Genomic DNA, 13,547 nt, shown 5'->3' on the forward strand with positions numbered 1-13,547 from the left:
CTTGGAGGGCCGAAGGGCCTGTTTCCTGTGCTGTACTGTTCTTTGTTCTTTGTTTGCGTGGGTTTATTCTGGGTGCTCTGGTTTCCTCCCACATTCCAAAGATGTGCGGGTTAGGTTGATTGGCCATGCTAAATTGCCCCTTTGTGTCAGGAGATTAGCAGGGTAAATATGTAGGGTTATGGGAGTGGAGCCTGGGTGGCATTGTGGTCGGTGCAGACTCGATGGGCCAAGTGACCTCCTTCTGCAATGTAGGGATTCTATGATTAAAAAGAAAAGGTCTCTAATCGGTGTGAACTTGCTGGTGTGTCAGCAAGTTGGATGACTGATTTAAACTTTCCTTGAACTCAAAGCAGGGGAATGGCCTCTCCTCAATGTGGACTTGCTGGTGTCACAGCAGATTGGATGAATCAATGAATCTCTTCTCACACACACAACACATTAATGGTCTCTCTACAGTATGAATACATTGGTGCATCAGCAAGTTGGATAACTGAGCGGATTCCTTCCCACACTCAGAGCAGGTCAGTGGCCTCTCACCAGTGTGACCACATTGGTATTTCAGCTGACTGGATGACTCAGTGAATCTTTCCCAAGGAGCAGGTGAATGGCATCTCCCTGTTGTGAATTCACTGGTGTGTCTGCAGGTTGGATGACTGAGTGAATCCCTTCCCACACACGGATCAGGTGAATGGCCCCTCCCCAGTGTGAACCCGCTGGTGTGTCAGCAAATGAGATGACCGTGTGAATCCCTTCCCACACTCAGCGCAGGTGAACAGCCTCTTCCTGGTGTGACTGCGGTGACTCACCTGAAGAAGGGGCTTGGAGCTCCGAAAGCTTGTGTGGCTTTTGCTACCCAATAAACCTGTTGGACTTTAACCTGGTGTTGTTAAACTTCTTACTGTGTTTACCCCAGTCCAACGCCGGCATCTCCACATCATTAGAACCTTCTGAAGCAGACAGAACACCATTTCTTTATACACGCTTTCTTCATACACACTCATATAATGATCCAATCAATGCCCTCCATCTGTACATACTTCAATTCAATTCTAGACTGAAAGACCAATGATATTCAGGTCCCTTTGAATTGAGTGAATGTGTCAGGTCTTGACGTGACGTTTGGTTTTGAGATTTCTGTCTGCAAATCTTCTCCTTCTCAAAACCTGTAAAAGGAATTTACAAAAGTCATCCCTGTCAGTACGGGAACAAAATTCAGAATTCACAATTTCATTTTTAGTTGCACATTCTTTCTGGACTTGTTCACCAAAAGCTGTAAATCTCAATCTCATACATTATCTCTACTCTTAAACTGCTGTACCTCATATATACCCTCCCAATTCTTGTGAAGGTGCTGATTGATTCTGACTGACAGACCCATGCTCACTGCTTCCTGACCTGGAGAACTAAAAACTTTGATGCAGACGGCTAGACTAAATGCAAAACATAGGTACAGATTCTGGAGGAAAACATGTGTTTAATCAACACTGCTGCATTACTTGATCAGAGATTGTCAGAGAGGACTTGATCAGAGAGGTCGGGAATGTAGCCCAATCCATCACGCAACCCAGTCTCCCATCCATTAACTCTGTCTACACTTCCCGCCGCCTCAGCAAAGCAGCCACCATAATTAAAGACCCCACGCATCCCGGACATTCTCTCTTCCACCTACTTCCGTCGGGAAAAAGTTACAAAAATGTGAGGTCACGTACCAACTGACTCAAGAACAGCTTCTTCCCTGCTGTCATTAGACTTTTGAATGGACCAGCCTTGCATTAAGTTGATCTTTCTCTCAACCCTAGCTACGACTGTAACACTACACTCTCTCATTTCCTTCTCTATAAATGGTATGCTTTGTCTGTACAGCGCGCAAGAAACAATACTTCTCACTGTATACTAATACATGTGACAATAATAAACAAAATCAAATCAAAAAATATTTACGACCATTTCATTAATAACTTTATTAAGGTACGGAGTGTTCACAAACACAAACTCACTGCTTATGAGGAAGGTGGAATTAGAGATGATCCAAGATTTCAACTGAACTGGCTGGACAATTGGAGGAAATAATCTTGTGAGATACAGGGGAACAGCGGGAGAATGGGACTGACTGGATTGCTCTACAGAGGGTCAGCACGGACTCGAATGGACATATTCTGTGCTGTAATGGATCAATGACTGGAAAGGTATGTCACGACAGTGCTATATTACAAACTTGAAATAACAATAAATGAAATTTATCACAGAACCATAAATAATATATCTAATAGGTACCTAAAAGCAAAACTAGACATAACTCTGTGCTACATAAAATTAGTGTCCCACAAAGAATCATAAATTTACACCAAAAATACACATACCTGTCATACCTTATTACTTTGTCCCCTTCAATGTCAGCCATTTCCTGGGGAAACCAACCCTTTAATCATGAACATTAGGAAACAGACCATCCTTTTAACCAGACAAATAAATGTGTCAAGCTGAGGGAGCAAAGGATGTCAATGTCTTTAAGAGAGAGAGAGAGACCTGGGCCAACCTTTCCAGAGTCTGCAGCCTCCCTGGATTCACTTCCTTTCCCTTCAGTTGCTGCAAGTCCCCAATTTCCCCCAGAATGAGAAAAGAAATGGAAAGGGGGAGAAAAGAAAGTGTTTTACTCACAGATGTGGCTGAGAGACTGTGAGTGCGCGAGAGAGAGAGAGACTGTGAGTGCGCGAGAGAGAGAGAGAGACTGTGAGTGCGCGAGAGAGAGAGAGAGACTTTGACTGGCTGCACTCAGTAAAACCATTGTCCTACAGAATGCAGGCTCCGTCTAACTCATCCCATCAAACTCTGCTGTATCTTGCCGTTGGCTGAAGTTTCACAAAACGTATTCTAAAAGCAAACTGCATCCATTTTATAATTCAAAACACATGTTTTAAATGAGGAATACTTGTTATTCAGTTAGAGCTGTCTTTTATAATGACAGCTCTCGTCAGTGCTTTAAGATCATTCACTCTTAAGTCAGTATTGTGTTAAAGTTCTCAAACATTGTTTGCTATTAGCCTAATTTAGCCCCACTACACTCAGTCTCCACATTTCCATGGTTTCTCCCCAATGTAACTTTTTTTATTCATTCATGGGATATGGGTGTCGTTGGCTGGCCAGCATTTATCGCCTATCCCTAGTAGCCCGAGGGCAGTTGAGAGTCAACCACATTGCTGCGGACCTGGAGTCACATGTAGGCCAGACCAGGACATTACAGAAGGAAATCTCCCCGACAACTTTTTCAACAATCAGCAATGGTTTCAAGGTCATCAGTAGATTCATAGTTCCAGATTTTTCTAATTGAATTCAAATTCCACCATCTGCCTTGGATTTGAACCCAGGTCCCCAGAACATTAGCTGAGTTTCTGGATTAATAGTCTAGCGACAATACCATGAGGCCATCGCCGCCCCTCTCGATTGTGATTGTGAACAGTGGTGTCCTTTCATGTTCAAAATTCTCTGCTTTTCTGGTTATGATCAATTGTGCGACTCCATCCAATCCTAATCTGATGTTTTGTGTGAGTTTCCTGACCCCTAATCCACCTCTTCTAAGACCAATTATGTTAACACCTATTAACAGAGCTGGAGCTATTTTTCAATTCTGCAGAAAAAGATCCAAATGAACATGGTTCAGTCTGAATATGGATGACAGCAAAATCCAATCACAATAGTTACTTGTGAATTCGCTGGTGTCTCAGCAGCCTGGATGAGGTAATGAATCCCTTCCCACACTGGGAACAAGTGAACGGCCTTTCCCCAGTATGAACCCGTTCGTGATGTATCAGCGTGGATGACTGCTTGAATCCTTTCCCACACACAGAGCAGGTGAACGGCCTCTCCCCAGTGTGAATCCGCTGGTGTTTCCGAAGGTGAGATGAGTGAGTAAATCCCTTCCCACACTGGGAGCAGGTGAATGGCCTCTCCCCAGTGTGAACTCGTTGGTGTTTCAGCAGATTGGCTGAGTGAGTGAATCCCTTCCCACACTGAGAGCAGGTGAACGGCTTCTCCCCAGTGTGAATTCGCTGGTGTAACGCTAGTTTGGATGATTGATTGAATCCCTTCCCACACACAGAGCAGGTGAATGGCCTCTCCTCAGTGTGAATTCGCTGGTGTATTGCTAGGTTGGATGACTGATTGAATCCCTTCCCACACACAGAGCAGGTGAATGGCCTCTCTCCAGTGTGAATTCGTTGGTGTTTCAGCAGCTGGGATGAGGTAGCGAATCCCTTCCCACACCAGGAGCAGGTGAATGGCTTCTCCCCAGTGTGGCTGCGCCGATGAGTTTCCAGCTGTGATGGAAAATCAAATCCCTTCCCACAGTCCCCACATTTCCATGCCATCATCCGTTTGTGACTGCAATAACAGTCTAAAAGGCCCGATGAGTGATTGAAGTCTTGTCCACACACACAACGTGCGTACAGTGTCTCTCAACTGTGAACAGTGCATTTTTCTTCCATGTTCAAAATACAATGACATTCAGGTTCTGATAAATTGGTGCCGGCTCCATCAGATTCTGATGTGATATTAGGTTTCAGTTTCCCAGCTGCAAATCCTCCTTTTTTGAAAACCTGTGAACTTGATTTAAAACAGGAAAAAGGGAATGAGAGAGAACCCACAAAAAACAAATCCATCAGTGTGAGTGCAGGACAGAAATTCCCCCCATTCTCTCCTCCTGCTCCAGGGTCAGTAAAGTGAGTTAAAGATGATTCTCATTAACAAACCCATTGCTGCATTTCCTTCCTGAAGCCACATTTGTCCAGTGGGGCCTGGCCCCGGGAGAAAGCGCTGCAGCTGCCGTTGTGTTGGGTGTTGAGGCGGTGCCGCTAGTTCCTTATTGGGGGTGTTGAAGCCTCCACTGGGTGTGTGGAGCCTCCCCTCCCACCCACTGCCCCTAACGCTGCCTCCGCTTCTCCGCCTCCTTCCCGCCTGAAGATCAGACAAACAAGCGCCAGTCCCTGGACATGAGCCGCACTGCGCATGCCCCACGTCACAATGCCCAGGGACTGGTTGGCGGCAGCTCTGGACCAATAGGAAAAGGGGGCGGGCCTGGAGGAACGAGCAGGAGCGGCTGGTCCTCCAACCAATCGGAGTGAATGAGGGGGTGGGATCTTAAGCATGCGCAGTAGCGCAGTAATGGCGACAGACAGACGGTTTTTATTCGAATCCACAAACGGTACAAGGAAAATTGCGGGACGCGGGGACGGTGGATCTGGCGGGTGGGTGAAGAGTTTTTGTAAACATGTTGTTCAGGCCCATCCCCAAAAAAGGATTTTATGTTTCGCGCCGAGCGGGGCCGTAAAGTCCATTGTTCGGCTCGGGTTAACGGCTGCCATCTTTATTGGAGGCAATGAGCAGCAGGGCTCATGCGTTCCGCCATCTTTGTAGGGGGCAAAAGTGTCAATGAGTGGGAGGGGCTTGTTCCCCATTGTTCAGAATGGAGACAACTTGTCCATCAAACTGCATCAACCCTCTGCCTCGGGTAATCTGACCCTGGTTTTTACACAGAGCCAGATGTTTAATTGATCAGGCAAAGTGGCAACATAACAAGGAAAGGAAGCAAATTCTGCTCTCCAGATCCCACTAATTATTTTAAATTTTAATGCTTATCTATTAGTCACAAGCAAGGCTTAGATTAACACTGCAATGAAGGTACTGTGAAATTCCCCTAGTCGCCACACTCTGACACCTGTTCAGGTCAATGCACCCTAACCAGCACTTCTTTCAGAATGTGGGAGGAAACTGGAGCACCCAGGGGAAACCCATGGAGATGCGGGGAGAATGTGCAATCTCCACACAGACATTGACCCAAGCTGGGAATTGAACCCGGGTCCCTGGCGCTGTAAAGCAGCAGTGGTAACCACTGTGCTACCGTGCTATTTGGAGGTCCTGCCCAATATGTCCAAAGATCTCCGCTTCAGTTCAATCTCATGAAGACCCGTGGCAGAAGCTCTCAACGCTGAGTAGACATCATCCTCAAATTGAGGAACAGATAACAGCAACTGGCAATGCGCAACAGGGCATGATTTTGATTTAATTGGATTTATTATTGTCACATGTACTGGGATACAGTGGAAACTATTTTTTCTTGTGCTATATTTGCAAAACATACCGTTCATAGAGTACATAGGGAGAAGGAAAGGAGAGGGTGCAGAACATAGTGTTACAGTTGTAGCAACGGTGTAGAGAAAGATCAACTTAATATCCCATTCAAAATCTGAAGACAGCAGGGAAAAAGCTGTTCTTGAGTCAGTTGGTGCATGATCTGACTTTTTGTAACTTTTTCCTGACAGAAGAAGGTGGAAGAGAGTATGTCCAGATACGTGCGGGCCTTGATTATGCTGGCTGCTTTTCTGAGGCAGTGGGAAATGTAGATGGAGTCAATAGAACAAAATCTGCCAGAGTCACTGTATTCATCAAAACCTAAATGAACGTATGTCTGTGAAAAAGATTCAAACATGTGTGAGACTGGAAATGGGGAAAAGCAATGTCATGGAGGGATTTGAAAAGAAAGATGAGAATTTTGAACTGAGTTGCTGCTCAAACGGGAGCCTGTGTAAGTCAGTGAGTCATTGAGATTCAGTGCAGAGATTTGGATGAACTCTAGTTTATCACAGCTTGAATGGAGGCTGGTCAGGATGTGAAAAATCGTCAAGTCTAGAGGTTATAAATGAATGAACGAGAGTTTCAGGAACATGTATTTGGACCAAGTCGAGTGATGGGAATTAGATTTAGGGTGGCACGGTGGCACAGTGGTTAGCGCCGTTGCCTCACATCTCTAGGGACCTGGGTTCAGTTCCCGACTTGGGTGACTGTCTGTGTGAAATTTGCACATTCTCCCTGTGTCTGCATGGGTTTCCTCCGGGTGCTCCGGTTTCCTCCCACAGTCCAGAGGTGTGGATTAGGTTGATTTTCCATGCTAAATTGCCCTTTAGTGTCCTGGGGTGCGTAGGTTAGAGGGATTATTGGGGTAAATATGTGGGGTTACGGGGATGGGCCGAGGTGGGATTGTTGTCAGTGCAGACTTGATGGGCTGAATGGCCTCCTTCGGCACTGTAGGGTTTCTATGAGATAGAAACTCATTCTTGGAGGTGGCAGAGATAAATGGTCAGAAACTCAGCTGGCAGCTCTGAAGAAGAGTTATAGGGACTCAGAACATTAACTCTGTTTCTTTCTCCACAGATGCTGCCAGACCTGCTGAGTTTATGCAGCATCTTCTGTTTTTATTTCAGTTTTTGCTTTTATTTCAGTGAAATAATTTTCGATCGTTGCAAACAGTCTGGTTCAGCCTCAAACTGTTGTCAGGGAGAGGGATGGAGTCAGTGGGTATGGAGTAGAGTTTGTAGTCGGGTCTTAATCTTCCCAATATTTAAATAGAGGAAATCTTTGTTAATCCAGTGCTGGATGTCAGACAAGTCAGGGTGGTGTGTGACCTGAATGAGAACTTGGAGTTGCTGCTGTTCACATACACTTGCTACCCTGACTCTTTGAGGTGCCAGAGGCTGAGATCGGGGAAATTCTCTCAAAGTTCTGGCAGAGGTTTAGATACATACAATCCATCACCTTCACTCATTCTGCTCCCAGCTCTCTGTCTCTCTTCTCTCGAGATCCAGACTATGTGAAAGGTTCACTTCCTGAAGGATATTAGTGAATCAGTTGGTTTTTTTATAACAATTTAGCAGCTTTCATGGTCATATTTTCCTCGTGCCGGCCCCACAAATTGCCAGATTCATTCAACTCTATTTCACAACCTGCCTTTGTGTTTTTGTGCGTTCTCTCACTCCCTTTTTTCTGTTTTGAATCAATTTCACAGAGTATTGGAAAGGTTCGCAGGCAGGAAAGTCAAACCAATCACCACATCACAATCTGCCAGAGTCACTCGATTCATCAGGACTTGAATATCATCGGCCTTTGAAAATGGAAGCAAAAAGAACCGTTCACGCCAGGGAGAAACCATGGGAATGTGGGGAATGTGGGAGGGGATTCAGATCCCCATCTGAGCTGGAAACTCATCGGCGCAGACACACCGGGGAGAGGCCATTCATCTGCTCCAATTGTGGGAAGCGATTCATTCAATTAATTTGCCTTCAGAGACACCAGCGACTTCACACCGGGGAGAGGCCGTTCACCTGTTGTGTGTGTGGGAAAGGATTCACTCTCTCATCCCACCTGCTGAAACACCGGCAGGTTCACGAAGACAAGAGAGAGTTTAAATGCTCCGACTGTGAGAAGAGCTTTAAAAACCCACACGCACTGAGGGAGCACCAGCTCATTCACACTGGGGACGCACCGTTCAGCTGCTCACTGTGTGGGAAGAGGTTCAGGACATCTCCCCACCTTCAGACACACCAACGAGTTCACACTGACAAGAGACCTTTCAAATGTCCAGAGTGTGAGAAGTATTTCAAAGGTTCTGGGGATCTGCAGCACCATCAACGTGTTCACACTGAGGAGGAACCATTCAGGTGCTCTCACTGCAGTACTGGGTTCAAGCAAGCATCTCACCTCACTGCACACCAGCGCACTCACACTGGGGAGAAGCCGTTCATCTGCTCCAAGTGTGGGAAGGGATTCGCTCAGTCCTCCAACCTGCTGACACACCAACAAATTCACACTGAGGTGAGGCCGTTCACCTGTTCTGAGTGTGGAAAGGGATTCGCACGATCATCCCATCTGCTGACACACCAGCGCATTCACACTGGGGAGAGGCCGTTCACCTGCTCCGAGTGCGGGAAGAGATTTACCAACTCATCTGCGCTGCTGACACACCAGCGAGTTCACACTGGGGAGAAACCCTTCACTTGCTCCATGTGTAGGAAGAGATTTAATCGATCATCCAACTTGGTGAAACACCAGAGAGTTCACAATTGACTGCACTGCTCTGATTCTGCTGTTGTTAATCAGATTCAGGACTGAACCTTGTTCATCACGACACTGGGGAAGTGTTGATGATGTTACTGCTAACTACAGTAACTGGGCTGGAGCTGATAGAACTTGCATTCACATAGCACCTTTCACAACCTCAGGACATCTCTGTGCACAGTCAGCCTCCACAAACAGCAATGTGACAATGAGCAGTGATCAGTTTGCAGTGAGATTGGGAGAGGGGTAATATTGGTCTCACCAGGGTGAACTCCCTGCCCTCCTTCCAAATAGAAGCCGTGTGATCTTTCATCTCTGCCTGACAGAGCAGGTGGGGCCCTTGGTTTAACATCCTCATATTAGTGAAGTGAAGAGCCTTAATTCTGAGACAATTGAAGAATAAGCAATTAAACAATAGTTGTACTTGTCAGGCTGGTAATATAACCTGGAACACAAAGGCTGTAATTCTTTATTATTATAAATAATGTGATTTTAAGTACACTGGTCATAAATCATGAGAACTGTCAAATTATGTTTTCCAGCCAATCTAGAAAAATAAGGTAGAGCTCACAAAACATTTATGTCTTTGACAAGTTACATTCAGTTGGGGAATGAATGGGACTTTACTCAAGCTGTCTCATTTATTGTACGAAGACATCAGGAGATAACAAAGAACAGTACAGCACAGGAAACAGGCCCTTCAGCCCTCCAAGCCTGTGCCGCGCATTGGTCCAACTAGATCATTCGTTTGTATCCCTCCATTCCCAGGCTGCTCATGTGACTATCCAGGTAAGTCTTAAACGATGTCAGCGTGCCTGCCTCCACCACCCTACTTGGCAGCGCATTCCAGGCCCCCACCACCCACTGTGTAAAAAACATCCCTCTAATATCTGAGTTATACTTCGCCCCTCTCACCTTGAGCCCGTGACCCCTCGTGATCGTCACCTCCGACCTGGGAAAAAGCTTCCCACTGTTCACCCTATCTATACCCTTCATAATTTTGTACACCTCTATTATGTCTCCCCTCATTCTCCATCTTTCCAGGGAGAACAAGCCCAGTTTACCCAATCTCTCCTCATAGCTAAGACCCTCCATACCAGGCAACATCCTGGTAAACCTTCTCTGCACTCTCTCTAAGCCTCCACGTCCTTCTGGTAGTGTGGCGACCAGAACTGGACACAATACTCCAAATGTGGCCTAACCCGCGTTCTGTACAGCTGCAACATCATACTCCAGCTTTTATACTCTATACCCCATCCTATAAAGGCAAGCATACCATATGCCTTCTTCACCACCTTCTCCACCTGTGCTGCCACCTTCAAGGATTTGTGGACTTGCACACCTAGGTCCCTCTGTGTTTCTATACTCTTGATGGCTCTGCCATTTATTGTATAAATGGATGCTAGAGGTGCCAGGGGCCAATCAGACAGTTAAGTTAATCAAATATAGATCAACACTGAGGCTAATTTGAGCAAATGAGAGTTGAGGGGGTAAAAATAAAGGTTTTGAGTGGCCACTCTGTTAACATATTATCCACCTTGTCTGATTATCATTTCACATCTTTGGCCTGATCAACCGAGGAAAGTTTTGAGAAGTCTGCTTCATTGTTAAAGATAAGCCTTCTCCTTTCTGCCAATTACTGTTAATTCGAACTTTGTTTTTTATCTTTCTAACTTTTTAACCTTTTAATGGTAAATAAATCTTCTGAATTTACCAATTAAAATATTCATTCTGGCCAGATAGATAAATCTTAATTGAAAATTGGGGATTTATTGCAAACAACCTCGACCCGATAAATCAACTTCGAAGTGCAATTGCTCCCCTGGATTTGGTGTCTCGGTGTAAGTGGTCCCTGGATTTTGTGTTTCCGTGTAAATGGTCCTTGGACTTGGTGTCTCAGTACAAGTGGGCCCCGCACTGCTTTCAGTCCAACTATCTATATTCCATCTTTCATTGATTTCAATGTAATGGAAACTGGGATTTGGAACCTGTCAGCATTTGAAAGATATTCACAAATAATTGGAGGATTTCTTACATTTGGGATCTTTCTCTGTTCTGTCCTCTCGGGATGTTAGATAACAGACTTTATCCTGTCAATATCCAGCTGGAGTATTGGGCCCTGATGTGTTTCCTTGTTTATATTGTTGACTCTAAATATTGAATCTTGTCGTTTCAGACAGAATATAGTTACTTGTTCTGGAGAACAGAGATAATATCATAGATTCAGAGCTCTCTATCCTGAGCAAGCCATTCAGTTGTGTCAAATTGCTACAGAAAAGTCAATGATAAAACTACACAGATCACCCCACATTGACCTAGGTTCCAGAAATGACAACAGCACACTGTTCCCAAGACAATCCTGCAAAGATTTCCTGGCTCACAGCTGGGGGCTTGTGCCAAATTTAGCAGAGATTTTCTGTAAGACCTGGGTTCACCTAAACATAAATATAAGACTTAACGTCAATTACAATTGTTGGACTCAGTTGGGAGATCTGATTTAAAAGGGACTTTCATTTTTAACGAGCTACAAGACCACACTTAGTACAAATATTGTTCCAAGCTTTACAGAATTTACTAAGTTAATCACATAAGTACAAAATGCAAAACTTAACCAAGGCAGTGGAAGCAGTCAGTTCACTTTGTAACGCTGGCTCACAACTTCCAGCCGACTGCGGCACTGTTTCTTGTTCTGTTGACTGTTGTCTACCTTCTTCCTGCTCAGCTTCTCTGAGCTGTGAACTGGGCAGCTGAAAGCTGATGCTTATTAACCCTTTCTAGACACAGCCCCTGTGCACGATCAATGGTGTTCCTGAACTCTGGTTCACCATGATCAGTCCCTGATTTATTTAGGTGGTGTGTAATCAGTTTCTGATTGGTTTACTGACCATTTCCTGCTATTTCCTGACTGGCGCTCTAATGTGTCAGTTACTTCCGGAGTTTGCCCCACATGCCTTTTCTGTGATTTCATTAAATTTTATGGCTGTATATTGAGATAATGGAGACCTAAAGATATCTTCTTTGTCCACTTATTTGAAATAAGCAAGTTTATGGTGTCAAATCCCAATGGTTAACATTTGGGTTTATTGTCTCAAATGTCTCATTGATGTGTCGAACTTTTATAGTTCTCATTGGGGCAGGTGACTATCAGTATATTTTGATTAAAGAAACTACTTGCTGGTTTTTGTAGTGACTGCAGTAAGAGTTTTAACAACACCAGGTTAAGGTCCAACAGGTTTATTTGGTAGCAAATGCCATTAGCTTTCAGAGTACTACTCCTTCATCAGATGGAGTGGAAATGTGCTCTCAAACAGGGCACAGAGACACAAAATCAAGTTTCAGAATACTGATTAGATTGCGAATCTCTACAGCCAACCAGGTCTTAAAGATACAGACAATGTGAGTGGAGGGAGCATTAAGCACAGGTTAAAGAGATGTGTATTGTCTCCAGACAGGACAGCCAGTGAGATTCTGCAAGTCCAGGAGGCAAGCTGTGAGACACAGGGGTTAACAGTTCCAGACCTTAGCTCATCCAGAGTTGATGGGATCCACAGCACTCTGTAATTAAACTATAAAAGTGTAGCTTTACACCGACCTAGGGTCATGTGATGTATTTCACTTGTCAAATAAGAACGCAGTTACAGACAAAGCCAGTTACATGAAACGAATATATTACAATTAAGCAGAATATCACAGCAGATTAATTGATTAATAAGCTTCAATTACTTGATTATTACACATAACTAAGCTACAAACTATTAAATATGACCATTCCTACAGTCGAACAGTCCAGTCAAGCAACAGGCTGACACAGTCATACTTTGAATCATATCTTACTGCCAATGTCTCACAGGAACAAGGAGCAGGATTCGGCGATTTGGTCCCTCGATTCTGCTCCACCATTTAATCAGATCAGGGCTGATCTGATAGTAACCTTAAATCTGCATCCTGCCTACCCCCAATAATCTATCACCCACTTGCTTGCCAAGAATCTATCGACATCTGTCGTAAAAATATTCAAAGACTCTGCTTCCACCGTCTTTTCAGAAGAGGTTCACGACCCTCTGAAAGAAAATATTTCACCTCATCTCCGTTTTAAATGTGCGAACCCTTATTTTTAAACAGGGACCCCTAGCTCTAGATTCTCACACAAGAGGAAACATCCTCTCCACATCAACCTGTCAAGACTCTTCAGGATCTTCTATGTTTTGATCAAATTTATCTTTAAACTCCAGCAGACACAAACCTAGCCTGTCCAAGCTTTACCCATAATCCACACATTTCTGACATTAGTCTGGTCAATCGACTGCTTCCAATGCATTTACATCCTTGCTTAAACAAGATGACCAATACTGTACACTGTACTCCAGATGTGGTCTCACTGGTGCTCTGGATAACTGAAGCATAACCTCCATATTTATGTCATCAATTACCCCCTCAAATGCTAGCTTTCCTAATTACTTGCTTTACCTGCTTACTAGCTGTTTGTGATTCATGCAAAAAACAAAGAACAGCACAGGAACAGGCCCTTCGGCCAACGCTGATCACATTGTCCTATCGAGACCAACCGCTTATATCCCTCTATTCCCGTCTGTTCATGTGTCTATCCAGATAAGTCTTAAATGTCACTAACGTGTCTGCCTCAACCACCTCACTTGGCAGCGCAT

General features: G+C 44.7%; 1 protein-coding gene and 1 pseudogene across 1 annotated transcript; one reads left to right on the forward strand and one right to left on the reverse strand.

The window, feature by feature from the left end:
- Positions 1–280: 280 nt before the first annotated feature.
- Positions 281–4,364, reverse strand: LOC144487049 (uncharacterized; annotated as a pseudogene).
- A 2,131-nt stretch (positions 4,365–6,495) lies between these two features.
- LOC144487050 (uncharacterized) lies at positions 6,496–8,892 on the forward strand. Its single transcript, XM_078205097.1, has 2 exons — positions 6,496–6,585; positions 8,365–8,892. The coding sequence occupies exons 1-2, from the start codon at positions 6,496–6,498 to the stop codon at positions 8,890–8,892; spliced, it is 618 nt and encodes a 205-aa protein (XP_078061223.1).
- Positions 8,893–13,547: the final 4,655 nt, after the last annotated feature.

Source organism: Mustelus asterias, unplaced genomic scaffold, assembly GCF_964213995.1.
Source record: "Mustelus asterias unplaced genomic scaffold, sMusAst1.hap1.1 HAP1_SCAFFOLD_560, whole genome shotgun sequence".
Classification (NCBI taxonomy): domain Eukaryota; kingdom Metazoa; phylum Chordata; class Chondrichthyes; order Carcharhiniformes; family Triakidae; genus Mustelus; species Mustelus asterias.